Source organism: Diplotaxodon limnothrissa, linkage group LG20 (assembly GCF_057381915.1).
Source record: "Diplotaxodon limnothrissa isolate DT_005_m linkage group LG20, D_limnothrissa_male_GT1.1, whole genome shotgun sequence".
Classification (NCBI taxonomy): Eukaryota; Metazoa; Chordata; class Actinopteri; order Cichliformes; family Cichlidae; genus Diplotaxodon; species Diplotaxodon limnothrissa.
Window position 1 is genome coordinate 29,167,844 of NC_140615.1, and position 21,102 is coordinate 29,188,945.

The 21,102-nt window shown below is 47.5% G+C and overlaps 1 protein-coding gene across 3 annotated transcripts in view; it reads right to left on the reverse strand.

Annotated features, from left to right (window-relative positions):
- Positions 1-296: 296 nt before the first annotated feature.
- The window catches only part of flna (filamin A, alpha (actin binding protein 280)), a 43,715-nt gene continuing 22,909 nt past the window's right edge, over positions 297-21,102 (reverse strand). The window contains exons 5-49 of one of the 3 annotated variants that reach the window (XM_085344829.1): positions 20,605-20,752; positions 20,365-20,483; positions 20,213-20,290; positions 19,920-20,082; positions 19,639-19,839; positions 18,128-18,265; positions 17,382-17,508; positions 17,172-17,308; positions 16,889-17,085; positions 16,330-16,443; positions 16,104-16,247; positions 15,904-16,027; positions 15,560-15,720; positions 15,372-15,462; positions 14,287-14,456; positions 14,031-14,148; positions 13,708-13,820; positions 13,262-13,411; positions 12,823-13,141; positions 12,381-12,554; positions 12,134-12,296; positions 11,898-12,058; positions 11,602-11,769; positions 11,375-11,498; positions 10,829-10,985; positions 10,567-10,756; positions 9,443-9,466; positions 8,705-8,952; positions 7,568-7,642; positions 6,820-6,919; positions 6,587-6,727; positions 6,367-6,495; positions 6,093-6,266; positions 5,483-5,644; positions 5,149-5,352; positions 4,915-5,067; positions 4,710-4,832; positions 4,297-4,563; positions 4,072-4,209; positions 3,781-3,896; positions 2,796-2,928; positions 2,529-2,705; positions 2,218-2,436; positions 1,928-2,125; positions 297-1,541 (exon numbers count right to left, since the gene is read on the reverse strand). In XM_085344829.1, the coding sequence (XP_085200955.1) occupies positions 1,357-1,541; positions 1,928-2,125; positions 2,218-2,436; positions 2,529-2,705; positions 2,796-2,928; positions 3,781-3,896; positions 4,072-4,209; positions 4,297-4,563; positions 4,710-4,832; positions 4,915-5,067; positions 5,149-5,352; positions 5,483-5,644; positions 6,093-6,266; positions 6,367-6,495; positions 6,587-6,727; positions 6,820-6,919; positions 7,568-7,642; positions 8,705-8,952; positions 9,443-9,466; positions 10,567-10,756; positions 10,829-10,985; positions 11,375-11,498; positions 11,602-11,769; positions 11,898-12,058; positions 12,134-12,296; positions 12,381-12,554; positions 12,823-13,141; positions 13,262-13,411; positions 13,708-13,820; positions 14,031-14,148; positions 14,287-14,456; positions 15,372-15,462; positions 15,560-15,720; positions 15,904-16,027; positions 16,104-16,247; positions 16,330-16,443; positions 16,889-17,085; positions 17,172-17,308; positions 17,382-17,508; positions 18,128-18,265; positions 19,639-19,839; positions 19,920-20,082; positions 20,213-20,290; positions 20,365-20,483; positions 20,605-20,752 (6,915 nt within the window). In that variant the 3' untranslated portion in view covers positions 297-1,356. The remainder of the gene's footprint in view (positions 1,542-1,927; positions 2,126-2,217; positions 2,437-2,528; positions 2,706-2,795; positions 2,929-3,780; positions 3,897-4,071; positions 4,210-4,296; positions 4,564-4,709; positions 4,833-4,914; positions 5,068-5,148; positions 5,353-5,482; positions 5,645-6,092; positions 6,267-6,366; positions 6,496-6,586; positions 6,728-6,819; positions 6,920-7,567; positions 7,643-8,704; positions 8,953-9,442; positions 9,467-10,566; positions 10,757-10,828; positions 10,986-11,374; positions 11,499-11,601; positions 11,770-11,897; positions 12,059-12,133; positions 12,297-12,380; positions 12,555-12,822; positions 13,142-13,261; positions 13,412-13,707; positions 13,821-14,030; positions 14,149-14,286; positions 14,457-15,371; positions 15,463-15,559; positions 15,721-15,903; positions 16,028-16,103; positions 16,248-16,329; positions 16,444-16,888; positions 17,086-17,171; positions 17,309-17,381; positions 17,509-18,127; positions 18,266-19,638; positions 19,840-19,919; positions 20,083-20,212; positions 20,291-20,364; positions 20,484-20,604; positions 20,753-21,102) is intronic. The other 2 variants (XM_085344831.1, XM_085344832.1) reach the window with 2 other exon arrangements.

Here is a 21,102-nt window from a genome sequence, read left to right on the forward strand (position 1 = left end):
TTCATTATGATTGCCCGCTCCTTAGAGCTGAACTGACAGCGTCTGTTTGATGTTTACTTCAATAATAAATTATTTGTCCTTGTTTAAATGTGCCATGGTGTGTTCTCCTTTTGCTTGTGACTTCCTAATATAACACACACACACACGAAAATTAAAATCTCCTTGTTTTATCGTCAGTTACTTTGACACAATGGACAAGCGGAAGAGAGTTGATGGATGTACAGAAATGAGACAACCATTAGAATGACAGAAAAATACTTAGACAACTTTATTGTGTATCAAAATACTGTCTTACAATCATTTTTAAAGCCTTTTTATTTTGGACAAGATTCTTTTTTTTTGTTCAGAAACAGATTAGACACAGATGGAAGGACAAAGGGAGTGGAGGAGGGAGGGGTGGGTGTTGCTGAAGGGGAAACTGGTGAGATCTAAAACACTGAGCAAAAAAAACAAAACAAGCATCTGTCCACTCCCTCTGACGCGATGAACCACACCATCATTGTCGTTGTCAGCCCTTCTGTTAAGCACAACTTTGGAAACTTCCCTTTTTAACATACAAGGCAGTGAGCCACTGCACACTCACGTTTCATGCCAGGGAATCGGGCTCTTTATCAGAGTTCTTACAACCTAATGGACATGGATGGCCATTACTGGTGGCACGCTTTCCACAAAAAAAAAAAAAAAAAAAAAACAACAAACCGAGGAAGTGGCATTTCCAGGCAGCAGTGTCGGGATGACGAGCAAGCTACTGTGAAATGCGTCTTCCCTACTAAGAACAGCAGTGGCTAAACCTGGATCACACTAGCAGCAGGTAAAACAGCTGGGTTAGTAACAGAGCATCATGAACACTCTGGTGTAATGAACAGACATGTGTGTGTTCTCATAGAAGCTCATATCAGAGTGAATCCATTATTTACTGTGTGTATGTCAGAGTAACTCCTCCAGTGTAAACAGTAACTTCCATCCAAAGCAGGGGGCCAGACTCTACTGGCGCTACACTAGCTTCTCATAAATCCACTGAAAATCGCCTAAGGCACGACTGACTGCTAGCTTACAGTAATAATGAAAAAGGTGCGTCGTTCTCGTCCCCAAGTTTACTGAATGTGTTTAGCAGAAGAATGAAAACAGAAAATGGAGCAACTGACTGTAGACAAAGGAATATTCAATGCACTGAACTTTGAATGGAATTTTAAAATATCCAATCCTGGAATCTGGCTGAGGGCAACACTGATGAAGTCATTGGTAACATGGGAGGGACGTGGAGCTGTACACAATGATGGCTTAAACTGGAGAACGTCGTTTTAAACAGTGGTACAATTCTAATCTGCAGAGCTGGATTTTTGCTTTTTTATTTTTTTAAACTGTGATGTGGTAGGGGCTGCCGGGGATGTGCTCGTCGCCCCACTTCACCACCAGGATGTACTCTCCCTTTTCCTTGAGCTGGTAGCTCACGTTGTACATGCGGTTGCCCAGATGTTTCACAAGGATCTCCTCACATGGGACCTTAGGACCGTCCACGCCAACCAAGAGCATGTTACGACCTGCAAAAGATGTTATCAGGTGAGTGATTGCATCAGATCAGAATCAGCCCCAGAGCGTGTCGTGCAGAAGCAGCCACACTGCTGAAAGGTGTGGACAATTCCTCCAATGTTGCATTGCTAAAACAAGCACAGCCATTCCTCAGAGACGAGTCCTGACAACAGCTTCACCAAACTACCATCGCTGAGTGCTGGCAGTACGGGCCTTCCTTCAGATGTCCATTTGCATGAACAGATTAAATGTCAAGTGAAAGCAGCTCATATGAAAGCTCTGCCACACCGCAGGATTTTCTATTGTCATACTTACGACTTTACCACAAAATACAACATCTGATCCTGAATAGCGCTTTGACCCGTGTTCTGTTCATGCATATCCTAGCTTTACACACCTGCTTTGCTGCAGTCAACGCTGAAGTTGTTCTTCTGACCAATGAAGCCCTTTGTCAGGCCTGGGCCCTTAGCCACAACCTTGCTGGCATCGGATTTGATAGGAGCGCCCTGCTGAGAACAGCTGATGGCACGGGTCACAGGGTCTACAGTAACAGAGGAGGTTTCATGCATACTGTGGCTGGACACAAGCTTGGAACCTAGAAGACAGAGAGGAAGAGGAGTGCGAGTTAAAGCTGAAGGCATTACAGTATTTTACATTTAATAAAATGATGAAAATATTCCTCCTCACCAGTGATCTTGGCCTTGAAGGGGCTTCCCACAATGTGGTAAGGACCGCCATACTTGATGGAGATGAGATAGTTGCCGGGTGCCATCGGGGTGTACGTGACCCTGTAACCCTCGGGACACTCCACACAGTCCATCTTCACCTTGGAAGGCCCGTCGATGGTGACCGCTAAAGCCCCGGGCCCTGCGTTGCTCGTGTTCACCACAAATTCACATGATGTTCCTGGAGGTAAATGACACATGACAGGCAGGATATAGGGGACATCAAACAGGCAAAGGAATTTCATTGATTTGCACTCAGGGTGAAAGTGCTACCTGTGGTGCCTCCCTCCAGTCCTGGTCCGTATGCAGACACCATCCCAGGGTCTCCGGCCTGGCCGGTCTCTCCGACTCGAATCTTGAACGGACTACCAGGGATGTGACTTCCATTGAACTTCACATCAATCAGATAGAGACCATTCTCTCTGGGGATGAACCTGACTGCATATTTATCTATCAAACAGAAGGCAGATCAGTGTGTAACACATCACATCAGCTTAGCAAGTGCTTTGATTGGGTTAGGGTTGGTTTTCCTGAGGTTACCTTGGTCAATCTCAGTGACGCAGCACTCCTCCAGCGCTCCTGACGGGCTGTGGACCTTGGCATCAATCGCACCCTTTGCTCCGTTAAGGCTGACAGCAAATGACGCTGGTTGGTTCACCTTCAGACCCGATTCCTGCTCAACAACACACTCACAGAATTAAACACTGCATCGAAGGACAAAATGAACCCCCATGCCTCTGCCGCCCACAGCAAGTCAGCAAAAGGTCACCACATCATAACCACCACTCTTACATAGCTTACCTGAAGTCGCTAACAAGGCTAAAGAGGAGGGCTGTGCAGTGAAAAGGTGTGCATGCATCATATTTTTGCTTGTGCACGTCCGTGTGCACATGAAGATTCCTGCAAGTGCTTCTAGTAGGTGGTCTGACCATTCATTTTGTAATATATTAGAGAACGCGCGATATGCTTTCAGTGAGCAGCAGGTACTTTGGAGTCGTGCTACCCAAAGTCTACGTCCACACAGTGTCTTGGTATCACGCATGTATGCAGTGATGACAAAGGCCCGTGTGATGTGACACTGACACATGGCTCTATGGATGAATGAACAGGAAGAACAGCCCATGTTAAACCTCTTTAACCCTTTAGCGCCCACAAGACTTTCAGAGACGAGAGGCTGTTGGGAGCCTTTAGAATGAGGCACGAGAAACACACACAGTCCTTTCGTATCCCAGAAGCCCTTGCACTGCCCAGCAATGCAGCAGCAGCTGATGGTGATCCCATGTCTGTACCTTTGCTACCAGTGCATGCAAAACAAACCACTACAGCTGACTTGCCGTCAGAGGTATCCACGCTCAAAACATAAAAACAAAAACCCTCACCGAGCTGCTACAGTAAAAAGAAATAAAAGGCTGGTCTCTTTACATATGATCTAGCACAAAAGTCACCAACACTCTGCTGCTGCAATGCGGTGTACTGTGGCCTGGTGGTGTGTGCATACGGATGTGTGCGTGTCTCAGAGCCTCACCTGAAGACTGGCAACAGTGAGTCGGCGGGCATCGTCTGACGGCGAAGCCACGGGGACGATGAAGGGGCTGTCGGGGATGTGCTCGTCGTTGAAGCGGATCGACACCTCGTAGTCACCTACACGGGGAACCATCAGTCAGTGAGAGTGTCACTTAAGCACAAAACAGTGACAGGACGACATGCACACGCACGCACTCATATGAGGACCAGGGTCAGAGTACGACTGAAGCATAAAACCACACTAAACTAGAAATGTGATTCAGTGTGCAGCACAGGCTCTGTCTCTTCTCACCAGGCTCCTGCACGATGTAGGAAACCCCACTGGAGCCGTCCTTGCGGTCCTCAAAGGCGATTTCGGCCTTGCTTGGCCCCTCCACAGCAATACTGAGCCCTCCGGCCCCAGCCTCCCGCGTCCAGATGCTGAACTCCGCTACACACACATGCCAAAACAGAGTTAGCTATACAGTGTAAAATTACACACTGGATTCTGCACTCACAACCCAGACACCACACCAACCTGGTACTCCAGCCTCCGCTCTCTCCAGGCCTGGCCCTCCAGCACGCACTTTGTGAGCGCCACCCTCACCCAGGGGGCCGACAGTGAACTGGAACGGGCTCCCAGGCACATGCACGCCGTTGTATTTCACACACACTGTATGCACACCGGTCTCAGTGGGCACAAAACGAATGCAGTAGGTGTTATTCTCTCCCTCCATGATGTCAGCCTTGTGAACCTGACCAGAGGGGCTGGTCACCTGAGCGGTCATGTCCGCTATGCTGATCTCTGAGGACGCACAGATGTAGACATACAAACATGAGGATCACCTAGCGTCAGCTGCATAAGAGAACCTAACCGTGAGAAGGCTGTAACCTCCCCCTTTACACCCAAGCACAGATGGAGAATTAAATACGAGTTCCTGCTCGTCTCACCTGGGATCTTCAGGCTCAGGTCACACTGGCTGCCAACGTTTGCAACCGATGCTGCCCTCTTCTTCCTGGTGATGCTCTCCTTCATTCTGCCCTCCCCTGTTACCTTCACCGTGAAAGCACTTCCTGTGTATACACATGAACAAATTCACTTTTACAAAACCAAAACATGTGCCTCCTCTGTAATCCGACTGTTTCATGTAAGCACCTGGCACATGTTGGTCAGCAAACTTGATGTTGATGATGTAATTTCCTGGTTCAGTGGGGCAGTAGGTGACCTTGCAGGTGCCATCCTCCTGGTCCTCAGTGTTAATGTCCACTTTGCTGGGGCCTTCAATGGAGAGGCTCAGGCCACCGTAGCCTAATGCATCAAAGATGAGCATGACAAATATGAATGTGTAAAAATAAAATGACAGCATCTATGCTTTCACTGAGCATATACCTGCATCACGAGTGTCGATGATGAACTCTGCAGGCTCAAAGGTCCTGGCCTCGCTCAGCCCCTGTCCACTCACACGCACACGGCTCGCGTCACCAATCTCTGACTGCTTGATCATTACAGAAATTGGGCTGCTGGGAATATGACGACCGTTCTTCTTGATGTTAACAAGGTGCTCGCCAATCTCCTTGGGAACAAAGGATATTCCTAAGACAGACAGAGGAGGGTTAACAACGCGCCAACCAGCATGCAGCCAGTTTCATCCCCCCAGTTATACTTAGGGAACCATAAAATATTCTGATGACTCATTGTTTAGCAAACTTAGACGCACACTCACCAACGTGACCGTTACGCAGCATCTTCAGCAGGCAGGGCTCCTCTCGCCCTGAGGGTGTTGTAAGAGAGGCTGTCAGCTGGCTGAGGTCGAGCTCTCCAATGTCCAGTGGAATATCTGCAGTCGAGCCCACCTTCAGATGGGACATCCTCATCGAATCGTCACCTAGAGATGCAGTAGTGATTGTTAGGGCACACGCTAATGGCATAAATGCACTTTTTCTATCATTTTTTGTGTGTGTGTGTGTGTGTGTGTGTGTGTGTGTGTGTGTGTGTGTGTGTGTGTGTGTGTGTGGGGGGGGGGTTCGGTTTGTGGCTCAGCTGCAGGGGAGGGGGTGGAGCAGTGGGTTCAGGGGAGGCCGACCCACACCTGACTGGAGGAGAGGGTGGTGTGTGCTACAGGAGCAGTGGGAAAGCCAATAAAAACGTGTTAACAGCAACGCTGCTGTTGTCGGCTCACACACACGTATCCTTGCTAAATTAACTGGATTTTTATCGTTTCAGTTTCCAGGCATGTAGTCTTGGAACATCTCTGGATCCAGCAGGAAGGGAGGAACTACGTTACTGTAGTGTGTGGGCTGCATGGAGGTCTACTCTGATGTAGAAAGAGTTACCAGTAATCCTAGCAGAGAAGGGGCTGCCTGGGATGTGCTTGTCATTGTATTTAACAAGGATGCTGTAGTCTCCCGGCAGCACTGGCAGGTAAGACACGGTGCAGGTTCCGTCCTGGTTGTCCACACAGCTGATGTCAGCCTTGGACGGACCCTCGATGGCCAGAGACAAACCCCCTACAAAGATGATCAGCGGGCGTCACATGTGTTCAAATCTGAGGCGGCAGGTAAGTCATAGCCAATATAATTGCACTCCACAGGTGTAACTGTTACCCACCTTCTCCAGCATCTTTGGTGTTAACAGTAAAGACGGCTGGCTTGTTGACAGTCCCGTGGATAAGGCCAGGCCCATAGGCACTGACATTACCACTGTTCATGTAATCCACGTAGAACTGCAAGGGACTTCCTGTTGGCAGACAGAGCGGTTAGTGTCGCACGTCCAAACCATCTTCTCAGTGCACTTTAGAGCCCACACAGTCCTAAATGTGTGCAGATACCAGGGATGTGGATGCCGTCGTATTTGATATCCATCTCGTGCAGGCCGGCCTCTGTGGGAGCGTACTTGACAGTAACCGTGCCATCTTTGTTGTCTGTGATGTCAGGCTTAGCCACTTTGCCCGATGGCATTCGGACCTCACCTGAAGCAGAGGACAACACAATGACACACACACACACACACACACACACACATCACTATGATCAAATTACGCGTTTATAAAGGAGACGTTACCTGTGATCTCTCCTTTCTGGATGGTGAATGGAATCACCAGGTCAAACGGTCTCAGACTTGCCACATCCAGCCCGTTCATTCCCATTGGTCGGTCTGTTGCCTGAGAGACAGAGTGCACCAGTCAGATCACAGGTTGTTAAGAGATTGTGGCAACCGTTCTGGTTATAGTGACAACATGTCACACAAAGTGAACACAGTGCGGGATGGAAGAGGAAAACGCCAACAATGAACAGAGGATGAGACGATGAGATGGAATGATAATGGCGACTGTGGTCAGGATGATGGTACGGACAAGCTGCAAGAGCAGGATGGGGACAAAACATCGGGAAGCCATTTTGAAAAACGTGGAGTAGCTGGGACGGCCAAATTTAGGATTTTCAAAATGGCCTTTTTCCCCTCTGAAGCCAGGTCGACATGGAGCACTGTCCACAAGGGCTGCATAATGCTTGAGTAAATATATAATTTGGTCCCATGCTACGAAGGAAACCACTGTTTAGCTCATACAGTAGGTTTTGGACCCTGAACTTTAACATTATGCAGCTCTGCTGAACAGTCCATGTGTCCCTGGCATCCTGTTTGGAGAGAGAAACGAGAGAAAGCACCCTCTCAGTGATGAAACACCTGCAATGAGACACAGCAGACAATGATGAAAGGAGACCATGTGCACCATAGACGACAAAGGGACAACAGGGAGAAGCAAAACTGAAGCCGAGAAGGCCGAGAGACTGGAGGCTGAGGATTTAGATACCCAGGGCTGTTGACTGTAGTACTGGGGCATTTGGCTCTGTTGCATGAGCTGGTCTGATGGAGCTCCTTCCAGTGCCTGGAGGGTGTAGGTAGGGATGGTGGAGGGAATTGAGAGAGTGAAAAAGATAAGGCATTGGAGCGGATTAAAACGGCAGTCAAAGTGATTTAGAGAAACGGCTGCAGGCGTCAGGACCAAAGCCTCTGTAGGGGAAGTAGTTGAAAGCATCTGTGGTCCAGGGCTCTGACAAACCTGTAACTGCTGGTAAACAACCAGCTCAGTAGTTACTGTACCGACGAGCAACACAAACACTCTGCATCAACTTGTAATTCTTACCACGTCTACATCAGCTGCTGCTCATTTGAATTTAAAATCTGTCCTCATAAAGGCCCCGCCCCTCTACACCATCTTACTGAGAGTACTCAGTCAGTATGAAGGGGCTGAGCAATGACAAATGAAGCCAATACAGGTGTGACAAAAGCTGCACCTCATTGTCCTATAAAAGCTCCCACGTCCACCTTTGTAGCCGGAAAAACAGAACGTGCTTACACTCTGCCTATACTGACCAAAGCTGCTTTTTGGACCCACTTCCACAGCAACACAACATGTGTGACTTTAAAACATTAAATCAGGGCTTTGGAATCTCGGACTGTGTATGAGTTTTCTTCAGTCGGTGGTTTCTGTCACTCTTACTAGCAGCAGGGCTCGACTAACGCACAACCTTTGGACAAACTGCCTGAAATGTGTCGACAGAAACATTTCAGGGATTCTGAGTGATTCTGCACTCCAGATGGGTTAATTGCAATAAAATAAATTTCATCATGATGACGGATTAATCCACACTAACACGTTAACTTGGACAGCCCTTATTAGTGCTCACTTAAATTGCTTGCCTAGAATTTGAGGACAGTTTATCTTGGGCCCACTTCCTGTCAGTTATCTCGCCCATAATCGTCTCATGTCGGTGACTTTGTATTCTCGCGTCACCAGCTTCAAGCTGCAGCCTGCTTTCACTGTGGATGCAGCTTAAGACTGAACTCTGCTTCTCCAAGTTGAGGGTCATTCTTGATAACTGTATCTGACACTGAGAAGTTTTCATGAGATTCTAGCAGAGCAGGCTTACACGTGCAGATCACTCACCGTGACTTGGAACGGACTGTTAGGGATGTGCTCCCCTCCAAAGCGGACGCAGATCACATACTCTCCAGGCTGTGGCGCCGTGTAGAAGATGTCGAATGTGCCGTCCTCATTTTCAACCACGTCCACGTCAAGCTCCGCCCCCTCTGGCGTGCAGACGCTGCACGTCACCTTGCCTTTTCCGGCAGCCTTGGCGTCCACCGTGATAACCGTCTGTTCGCCAATCTGGATAGTTGGGCCAACACCGGCACCTTCAGATATAAAAAAAAAAAAAAAAAAAAAAAAAAAAAAATCAAAAAATGCATTAAGTCGTTTCTTACACAGACAAACGCACTGCCAGACGCAACATTCAGCATGCACATTCCACAACCAGAAGACCAGGTTAAAGCTGAATCTAGTCATGTTATTACCATCGCTCATATATTGTTACCAATAACAGTTACAGTTTCCATGTATGAACAGAAAGCTAGATTAGCCAGAGTGCCATTCCACCATGCCTTTCTACCTACTCTGTTAGTCCATTAGTTTGTCCAATATAAAATGGAGACACAGTTATGAGAGAGGAAGCGTAAAATGAGATGGAAGGCGGGGGAGGAAAAAAAAAAAAAAAAAGTCTGGGAAAGTGAAATATAGAAGAGAAACAAGCAAAAGGATGGGATGTCCTGTTGAAAGCTGGTGCCACTATCCTCCATGCTGAGAAAAAAGACAACAGAAGGTCCTCTACATGATAAAAAGGCTTACCTAAACCGTGACCGCCGATTGAGACTGAAAGTAGGAACGGTGAGAAGCGAGGGAGCCAGAGAAAAGTGACAAATAAAAGACAGTCAGGTGGGGTGGAGGTGACGGGTGGCAATAACTGTGCTCCAAACAGTTGGATGAAACAAACGGTGGGGGAGTGTGAAGCGGGGCGGTGTGTGTGTGTGTGTGTGTGTGTGTGTGGGGCCGGGCTGAGTAGGAGTGTGCAGGGTGCAACTGAGGAGCACAGCGTGAGAAATGCCACATACCAATGCACAAAAAAACAAAAAACAAAAAAAAAAACTGAGATACGAGCTGCAGGTACACTGAGAGGCACTCTAGATCACATGACCTCCAACAAACCACTCACATAATCATCTGTGGAGCCAAATGTCCGTGAGCCCTCAGGTGTGGGTGGGTAGGAAGACTTTCAATCGTTGCCATTGTAGTTAACCAAAGAGTGTCTCATTCATGTATGTTTGACTAATTCATAAAAACCAAAAACAGGATTTCTATCATCTGAGCTCAAACTCACTGATGTCATGCATCAGGTGACTTAAAGAACCAAAGCAGGTAGTCCTACCTGGCTGTTAGAAAACATTCAAGCTTCGCTTTCAGAACCAGAAGCTCTGCATGTGATTACAGCTGACTGATTAAACTGGAACTTCCTCAACGCTCGACTTTAAATACCAGATCCTGACTCTTCAGTTCAAAGACACGCCGAGCGCTCAATCCTTGTGTTCTGTAGACGCATTTGTAAGTATTTACCCATTTGTAAATCTGCACCGCTCAAAGAACTGTGCAACATTTTCTGCAATATATAAAATCCTGTACGAGCAACTATTCCTGCACGAGAGAGGAGAGAAACGTTTTGTGGCTCTGAGTAAAAACCCTTTGACCTCTCCCGCCTGCAGGAACTCTGGATTTTAAGAGCAACAGGTGGAAATGTGGGGCATATACTGTTGATAACAATCAGATATGTTGGAAATCATTGTGTGTCAGTATTCTACACAATATGTTTCACTAATTATTCCTGCTGAGATGAGACACTGATCAGCAGTACAGCCGACTGAGTTGGTAGAATAACAAAACTCAACGTCTATGACTGCAGCAGCCCGTCCTGGACATACCTGTGACGGTGCACTTGCTGGCATCTCCGGTGGGCAGAGCCCTGATTCGGTAGGGTGAATAAGGGATCTCGTCTCCTCCGTACTTAATGAGAATGGTGTATCTGCCAGTCATGTCTGGCACATAAGACACCAGGTAGGTCCCATCATGGTTGTCACGGATATTTGCCTTCTTGGGCTTCCCCTCTGGGTCCTTCAGGAGAAAACAAAGCGTTAGCTAAACATCGCAGCTCTGATTCCATGCTTGTGTGGTCCAAGCACTCACAGTGATCTGCACTGCCAGCAGTCCCTCGCCTGCATCTTTGGCATCGATGGTGAACTCCACCGGCAGAGAGGCGGGCACTCCAGTGGTGTTGAGGCCGGGTCCGCTTGCACGCACCTTGCTGGCATCATGGGTGGGCAGCACCTTCACCTTGTACGGGCTGACAAAGAGAGAGAAGGACTGGCTGTGGGATACAGTCTCATCGACAGAGCCGAGTAAACCACGGGCAGGTTAGAGGTTTCACTAGCAGCCTGATGAAACGAACTGTGTCAGCCATGCAGACAGATGACCGTCTGTGGTAAAGCATGCAGATCACCCGGACAGCACAGTTATTATTCCAGCCAGACTTCAGCTACTTCATTCTAATAATGCAGGAACTACAAAGATTTATTACTGGCTTTTGAATGTGGTTCTATTCAGAAAAACAAAACTAACATCGTTTTGTGTTTTCTGTGTTGGTCACAGGCAGACATTGATCATCACTGTTAGATATTAGGAAATGGATTAAAATTTGTGCATATTTAGGCTGATACACTGCCTGAGAGTTACCTGCGTGGGATCTCCTCATCAGCATACAACACATTGATGGAATAGGGTCCCTCTCGAGTAGGAACATAGTTGACTGTGTGAGTCTGGTCACCGTTATCCACAACCTCCACAGGCTCCACCACACCTGAACACACACAGAAGGAAGCCAAATACCAAGTTTAACATCCTCTAAGAGCTCTCTGGTACACTGTTAATCATAGATGGAGAAATGTTAGAAGCCAGATCACCTTTGGGCCCTTGTACTCGGACCTGCAGTGGGGCAACTCCAGCTTTGGAGGCATCCACTGTGAACGCCTGAGGAATGTTGGCTCTGACATTGTTGCCGAGGCCGGGACCCTGGCACTTCACCTTGGTACTGTCCACTGTGTCGCTGACGGGCACAGAGAACGGACTTCCTGCTCAGAACAAGCACGAGGGAAACGATATTTAAGGCCTCTGCTTAACAACAGGGGATGAGTACATTTCAAAAGGATGTTCTTCTCACAGTTGTATTTCTTACTACTTCTAAAACAGTATTCGGTACCTGTGATGGGCTGTCCTCCGTAGGTGATGTTGAGGTTGTACGTGCCAGGCTCGTATGGGATGTACTCCACACTGCAGCTGCCATCCTTGTTGTCAGTGCAGGACATTTTGGCCTCCGACGGACCTTCCATAGCTAGACCCAGGCCACCAGTACCTGCTCCTCTGCACGGGGAAGAAAGACTTTCACAATAGGAGTAGGAAACAGATTTGTGACACACCACCATGAACTCGTCTCACCTGGTTTCCACAGTGAACTTGTTGGGCTTGTTGGTGGTGCCACCTTTCAGACCAGGGCCGTGCACACGAACACGAGCCGGGTCGCATCCTTCAGTCACAGCAACACGGAACGGGCTCTTTGGTACCGGAGAGCCATCATAGCAAACTTCCACAGTGTGTGGGCCTGAAACACACACACACACTCAACTCAAAGTGGAGAAGAAGAAAAACGCTCAGTTACTGTACCCACTGCTGCACTTTAACTCACCCTCCTCATAGGGAGTGTACTCCACATTGTAGGTTCCATCCCGAAGGTCCGTGATCAGGGCATCTGTGCGGCTCCCTGAGGGGTTGCTGATGTGGGTTTTGATGTGGTCACCTCCAGTCTGTGAGAGAGCGCGAGCATCCACAGTGAAGTCTGTAGTGGCCTCACGGAAGACTCCTGAAAGGACAGAACATACAGTACACATAAGCTCATGTCCTTTAAAATGAGACCAGTCTATCATTTACATTTCACACAGCTCCCTTTATTCTTCACATAACGTTATTCACACAAGCTGGGGCCCAATTTCATCTGAATTCTGCAATAATCTACAGATCAGATCAGCTCCCATCAATAAGACTATGGTGATAATGGGAGGAAGAAACCAGCACCAGCCCCACAAAAAAGGAACACACACACACACACACACACACACACGTTATTTCACCTTTGCCTTCCACTCCTGGTCCGAACACCAGAACACCGCTGGCATCAACGGCAGGCTCCACGTTGAGCCGAGCAGGGAAGTTGGGCACATCCTGGCCACCATAGCGGATGGTGAGCGTGTACGAGCCGGGGTACAGAGGGATGTAGGTAATCGTGTAGGTTCCATCTCCGTTGTCTTGGATGTGAACCTCTGCCTCAGTGCCGCTGTCCGATATGATCTCAATAGTCAGCTCAGCAGGGCCGGCATTGGTACAGTCCACAATGAACTCCCCTGTCTCGCCAACCTTGGCACGCTCCAAACCTGGGCCTGAGCAACGTACCTGAGAGGAAAGGTGACACAGAACAAAGATCAATGATTCCAATCTGCAAGCATGTCAAGCTGAATTAATTCAATTCACTTCACACAGGTTTAAGAAGATCCAGCAGCGCTTGTGGCCAACCTTGGAGGGGTCTGTTGCAGGGTAAGCTGTGGGGGTGAAGGGGGAGCCAGGGATGGGCACTCCATCATAAGTCAGTTCAACCTGGTATGGTCCTGATTCCCGGGGAATGAATTTCACCTGACTAGTCTCTGGGCTCAGCCCAGGCTCCACCTGGAACAAAACACATTAACGTGACTTTACCAGAGGCATGAGGAGAGAGAAATACGTGGCACTGAAAGAGTGCTGGAACACTGGGAGAGTTCTCCAACATCCAAGGAGAACTTCCAGGGAGACCAAATAAGTGGCTGGAGGTGTAAGACAGCGGTGGAGTGGACTTTGATTTTACCAATAAGGATAAATAAAATGTTTATTAAAAACCAAAAACAGGATGAAACTGGTTTAAGACTCAAAGAGAAAAACATTGACTCCTATATTGTCCTGTTAAGAAAGGAGATTTGGTGTCATACTTTGCTGGACACTGGTTTCCCTCCTGGTCCAGTCACTTTGGCAGCAACCTTGCCCTGACCCCCAGCACCCTTTGACTTGACAGTCACTTCCTGATCTTTGCCGACAGTCATCTCTGCAAGAACAGACCAAAGAAAACACACTGACACTTCTGATCTGCCTGAAAAGCTTAGATTTTTTTTTTTTTTATAAACACATCAACATACTGACAACCATGCAAGGGAGAAAGCCATGGTGAAAACAGTCATGTTAGACAGTAGGCTTTATATAGGTTGAGGTTTGCTGTCAGGTGTGGCTGGACAAGAACAGTGGCACAGGTACATACTGTCTCCCAGGCCGGTCACGTTGACCTTGCTGAGGTCCAGTGTGGGCGCCACGCCGACGCTGAAAGGGCTCTTGGGAATGTGATCTCCACCATAGGTTACAGCAACTCCCAGTGGACCCTGTCACAGCAAAGAGGAGCGATCCACACAATCCCATTTAATATGATGCATAACAGCCAGAAGAATGCTTTACTGCTCTGATAAGAAGCCACATGATACAACGTAGCACAACTGCATGTGGGAGCATTCTTCTCTCACCTGTTGCACGGGTGTGTATTTAACAGTGTGTGTGTTGTCGTGGTTGTTGATGATTTCAAAGTCTTTCACAGCCTCTCCTTTGGTCGGGCCGCTGAAGCTGCAGTCCAGGTTTGCCTTTCCTGCTCCTTTAGTGCTGACGGTGAAATGAGTGGGCTTGTTCAGCTCTACGCCTGAAAGACAGCATTCAACTGGGTTAGGGAGTCTAATTAGAATAAAAGTAATCACCCAGCATGTCATACAAGCTTTTGTATCAACACGTTTCAATAAGCAGGAAACTTTTACAACTTGGAGGAAATGCTCTGGGTGCTTCAGGGTCCACGGGTAACAGCTCACAGCAGACAAAAGACTAAGATTAAGATGTGTAAATGTAGATATATAATGTAGATATGTATCTGCAGATATATAAAAGACTTAAAGTAACAGATTTAAAATGCTACCCAGCTTAGCACAGCGTTTCTTCTGCAGTGTAAAATAACACCAAACTACCTTGAGCTAAATTAAAATGATGCATTTAACTGAAGCAGTTGATGACTGATTTGAATTATATTAGTTCAAATAAAGTCTATTTATATGCAGTGTACAGTGACGATTATAGGTGTGCAGTACCAGTCTGACTCTTAAGAGATTAATAAGTGTGATCCAGCTTCATACATTTATTCTGGGATGCCACAGCTTTACAGGAGTCTGTCACAAAACAATCATTTCAGCCCCCCGCCCCCCCAGATGACAACATCTTAAGCTAATGAGCAGGAACAGTGACTTGTACAAATAAATCCTATTATGTGACTCATCTTTGCCATCTTACCTCTGTCAGACTGTCACATGACAGCTCAGAGGGACCCGTTTCCATTAGCAAAGCAGCTCTAACCCTGTTTATTCTTGTTTTTAAATCCTTGTGATTTTAATCTGGATCTTGTCAGTTTTGTCAAACAAGTTCTTGCTACAGATGTTAAAGCATTGAGAGCTATGAAGAGTTGTTCCATGCAGTTTGACACTGACCGTCAAACCTTTGAGCGTTCAATCTACAGCCAATCGAATGTGGCCACGCCTGTTTTTGTTAGCGCCCTCTGGCTTGGTGTTCTTACCACTGCGGCTGAGTCCCGGTCCCTCCGCCTTGACTTTGCTGGCATCATGAGAAGGATCCACTTTGACCCTGAAGGGCGTCATTGGAATAGCCTGAACGCAAACAGGAAGACAAACATTACAATAAACCCCGAGTCGTGGAAACAGTCTGCCTTCCAACCGATATAAATACTCAAGGATTCAGAGTCACCTGGTCAGCAAACAGCACCATGATGGTGTAGCTGCCTGCTCCAGGGGGAGTATATTTGACGGTGAAGGTATCGTTGTCGTTCCTGATGATGTCAAAGTCGATGTCAGCCTCTGCAGGTCCCACCACTCCCGGGGCACACTTGATGCCTATGCTAATGTCACCTGATGGCCGAGGGCAAAGGTTAGCACGTTAGCATGTTATAGGTAAAGCTCTACAGCCTCAAACAGCAGCTGGGTGAAATACATTTCCTATAATATCTGTTCATAAACATGTTGTTGTTTGGAATATTGCTTTGACCGGATCTTTTGTTTGCGCGCTTTACTCTCAGTTTTCTGGAGCTTTACCTTGACCAGCCTCTGAGCAGTCAACAGTGAAGTATGTTGGCTCGAAGGCCTTGAGGCCCGTCTTTGCCACTCCAGGCCCAGAAACCTTCACCTTGTTTGGATGACAGCCTGCTCCGATATTCATCTGTGGGCACAAACACCAAAACTCAGGAGACTCAGTGAGAAGAAAAGGCGAAGCCTGCATAGCAGAGCATACTCACCCTGAACGGACTCTCAGGGATGTTAACGTCTCCCCAGGACACCATCACAGTGTGCTTCACAGGCTTTCGTGGGGTGTAGGTGCAGCTGTACGTGCCGTTGCCATTATCCTTCACCTGGACGTCCACAGAATTGCCTTCACCATCCTGTGCAGAGGACAAGGGATTAGTTCACTCAGATTTAATACACATTTACCATATTTTTGGTCATAAACAAACCCAGACATACCTGAGCTACAATTTTCAGAGGAGCTTTTCCTCCTTGCTTGGCATCGACCGTGAATTCGGTGGGTTTTCCAACAGCAAGTCCACTGCTCTGAAGGCCTGGGCCGTACGCCTTAACCTAGACAAAAAACAAACAAAAAAACCCCACATGTACTACAGCCAGAATAGCATTTACACACTACAGTGCTGTGAAGACATATCTGCCTCCTTCCTGATTTACCATCTTTTTCCATATTTATCACACTGACATGTTTCAGATCAGTTTTTAATATTAGACAAAGAATGTCTCCTATTAAAAACGCAGTTTTCCAAACACACTACAGGAAAAAGTAATTCATCTAAAACCTGAAACCTTGTGTGTCACCTCTGACACCAAGAACTGCATCAAGTGTTGGGTGCAGGAAGCCTCCCTTTGCCTTCACACAATCGTTTTTAACCCATCCACTCCCACCATGATCTCAGGCCTTGAGGCAACAGTCATGAAAACTAATCTTAACTGAAGAAAGATTGTTAGATGGACTCGTCCGTAATCTCCATGTGCATCTCTCTGGGTGGGCGCATACCTTGTCTGGGTAAAAGTCTTTCCCTGGTGGGTTGACGATCTCAGCCATAAAGGGAGAGTGCTGGATGTCCTCATTGTTGCAGAGCACATGGACGGCATACTCGCCAGGCTCTGTGGGCCAGTAGCGCACGTCACACGATCCATCACCCTTGTCATCACACTCGATCTTGGCCTGAGACGGACCTTCCACAGAGAAACCTGAAGAACAACAGTTTCAGAGAAGAAACTGAAGATGATCTGCACATGCTTTCAGGACCGACTCCATGCCCGCGTATGGCACTTACCCAGTGTACCGACATTGTCTCCAACAGCCTCCACCACAAAGTCAGCAGATTTACCAACAACGCCTCCTTCCAGTCCAGGACCCCAGGCCCTCACCTTCTGCTGGCTAGCCTCGGTGCCAATCTTGACCTCCACGGGACTAAACAGAGCATCGAATGGTCAGTCACACTGACAAGTTGGAGTCAGTGTTTTGTTTGCACGCCCATGTGTACCTGCGTGGAATGTGCTGTCCTCCCCAGGTGATGGTGATGGAATATGTTCCAGCTGTGGTGGGGTAATACTCAAATCCATACACACCGTCTCCAAGGTCTTTCCGTTTACACGGCTCCTCCAGACCCTCTGTGAACAAGATGCCTTTGCATTATTTCTTTAATCCAGTCTTACTTTATCATTTTAGGAAGGAGGAAGCATCCCCAGTCTGTTTGTAGTGAAACCACAAACAATAGATTCATTGGCTGCTCAGAACCACATTTAAGAAAACAAAACCATAGCTCAGAGTAGAAATCCTCTGAGGCGATCGTCATTTTAGGTTGCATTAAAAAAAAAAAAGGTACATTTTTAAAATGCTTTATGCACAAAATTGTTCCCGTTGGACACAAGAAGCAGATTCTGCAGCCTGATCAGGCTGGTGTTTGTGCAGCTGGCTCACTGTGCTGTGATAACAGTGCATTTGTCAAAGACTGATGTGAACAGTGAAGACAGTCTGAATGTCAAAGAGCGCAGAGGAGGGCTGCAGACGTCAGGAGCTACTCTTTCAGTGACAACAGCTGGCTGCGCTCGTTTGTCTTCACTGTTCTGTTGGTTTGTTGTCAGTTAGCTAAAGATTATCTGGGGCTTTGTAAATCCAACAACCTCATTTACTGATGTGTTTGTTTGTTGGGCTTTCTCTCTTCAGATTGCAAACATTAATCCCACCTCAAGCACAAAAACCAATATGAACTTTTGGATTAGAACTCACTGGGGCCCTTGATGGTGACTTTCAGCTCCCCAGTGCCGGCTCCTTTTGTGTAAACCTTGAAGTCTGCAGTCTCCTTCACCCGGAGGCCCTTTGGCTGCAGACCACGACCCTTGGCTCTGCAGAGGCTGGGGTTACACGCTGTGGACAAACAGAGCGAGTGAGACGGGCACGGCTCCGAGTAACATTATGACCACATTTCAGTGGGGACAAGACCAATGAAGTGTGAGGTGAATGACATTAAACACAAACCATCCATCACACTCCAGATCTGTTGGAAAGCAAATGTTATTTTCTCCTTCCTACTACCCTGCATGCCCCCAGTTATCCACCCATCCTTTCCTGCAGAGGGAATTCTTAGACCACAGGGAAGGAAGTGAGCCATTATCCTCACACAGGAAGTGGGATATCCCTTCATATCACTTTATTAAAACTGTAAAAAGCAGTGCTGAGTCACAGCGAGACCAAGTGCAGAAAGCAAAGGAAGCCTTCCAGGAAGATAAAGTGTCTCAAGATATGGTCCATGTTATTGTATTCAGATGTGTTGCACTTGCAAAAGCTACTGGACACAGAGACACCACATTAATGGCAGAAGATTGTTCTGTGTTTTGTTTTAAACCAAAGTTACTTTGTTTTTAATGTCTTTCAGCCTAATCTAAGGGGACCTTCTGGTTAGCAGCAGAGCTGTTTAATGACTTTTGGTTTTTCCCGATTGTGAAACTGAGGAAATTCTTTACAAGCTCTTGTTGTTTCCCACAGGCTCACTTTAAAGGACGACCATGATCTAAACGTTATCAGTTAGTAGGGGATGAGCCTATACTTGGCAAGTGGCAACCCTTCACTACTTTGTTAATGTGCAGCTCTTTCCATTTAACACCAAAGCAAATGCATTTGTTCTGTGAGCCCATTATACAAGCTGAATTTGTTTTCTGTCTGACAGACTCTGGCTGCATGGACGTCTTACTGGATCTCAAAAAGACAGTGAGTTACTATTAGGTAGCAGCCACACCCACCGTTCTGCTAAAAGCTATTTAAATCATGTAAATATAATTCTTAGTAACCCAGGTCACTGTTAACTTAAGACCACAGATTGGCTGTAATGAGGAACTGATTTCCTGATCAAACACACTACAGCTTAATTTTCTGGGAATGTGTTTCTTCATGAATGTGCTGAAAACACCAAATAAGGAGATTCACACCACTGTGGACGCTCGAGTCACGTGAAGTTTACAGGCAGCCGACACACACAGCAAGTTTACAGGGGGAAAACACACACACGACAGAGTAGGTACCAAAGAGATCCCAGGAAGGAAGAGGCTGTTCCAGAGAGAGGACAGATGCCAGCAGGCTTCTATCAAAGAGAAGAGGACATAACATCCAGCAGAGGAACACAGCAGAGGTTAGACACAGGAGAAGCAGAAACACATTTTAAAACGGCTGCTGTGGTAGAAGTGTTCAGTTAGCAGTGACATCCTCCCAGATTTACACTCAGTGAAGCTTTAACATATGCTCACCCTCTCCCACATCAACTGTGAAAGGACTCTTGCTGATCTGACCACCAGCAAAGGTCACGTAAATGGTGTGCTGGCCCTCCTGGGTGGGTTTGTAGGTGCAGCGATAGCTGCTGTTACCCTTGTCCTCAATGGTGCACGTCACCGTGTTCTTATTCCCTGCAGGGTCCATGATCACCACTTCCACCTCTCCAACACCAGCACCTTAGAAAAACAGGAGGAAACGCACAGTTAAACACTCCATGTGGCCTGATGTTACAGCTAGCTGCACAAACCTACATTACCTGCTGTGTACACATCAAAGTAAGTGGACTTGTTAGCAATATTTCCTGAGGGCTCGAGGCCCGGTCCCTGTGCTGTGGCCTTGCTGGAGTCTCCCTGAGCCATGCCGACCTCCACCTCGAAGGGGCTCTTAGAGATGTGTTGCCCTGCAAACAGCACAGTCACCTACAAAAGGAGAGCAGGAAAATGGCATGTTAGCTGTAATCACTGCTTTGTGGAGCAAAACCCATTTTCTACCTGAAAGATTACTTTAGGGATTATTTCTCACATCTTTAACATTGAATTCTTCACTCACCTTGTGCATGCCTGTCACTTTGGGGACATAGACAACAGAGTAGGTACGGTTCTTGTCATTGTTGGCCGTCACTTTAGCCTGAACACAGACACAATCGTTTTTAAATGAACAAAACTGAAAGTAGAAGTTACACACAAGGATGGATCACAGACCTCCTCTCTGTGGCCTGCAGGGTCCTCCACGTAAACCAGCACCTCTCCCATTCCTGCGCTGATGGTTTCCACGGTGAACGTAGCCTTTTTCATCACTACATTACCAACGGGCTCGACGCCTTCACACAACAGACAACATGTTAAAAATGTCTCACTGCAGTATGAGGCTCACAGTTTCTCTGTGGATACAAGCAAAGGTGCATCAGCTGCATGTGGTGATGCGCGTGCATGCCGGCATACCTGGGCCATAGGCACGCGCCTTCTTGGGGTTGAGTTTGGGTCGCAGAGGTGCTCCAGGCTTGAGCTTGGCTTTGGGGAACTGTGACAGGTAGGTCATGACTGAGTGCTCGTCCACATTGGGGTCCACGATCTCTTCAGGGGTTATCACCTAGGAGACGAGGAGGAACATTTTTCTAAATGTAACGGCGGGCAGCCCTCCCCACGACTTGTTTGCATGTTTGTAGTAGGAGAACCAAGGTGACAGCTGTGCAGACGGAGGCAGGGCTTGATCAGTTACCGTGGAGATTACCCACAGGCAAACCCAGTGATGTTTTGATTGTGTGATTAAAACCACACACACGTGCTGTACGCATTTAGAAAGTACCTGAGACAGTCGCACGCAAACCAGGAGCCAGACAAACCACAGAGTCTGGAGGGGAAGGACGCCGACAGTTTCTTAGCAGAAGCACGGCTGAAGGCGGAAACGCCAGCGACCACAGAGCCAACTGTCAGCACGCT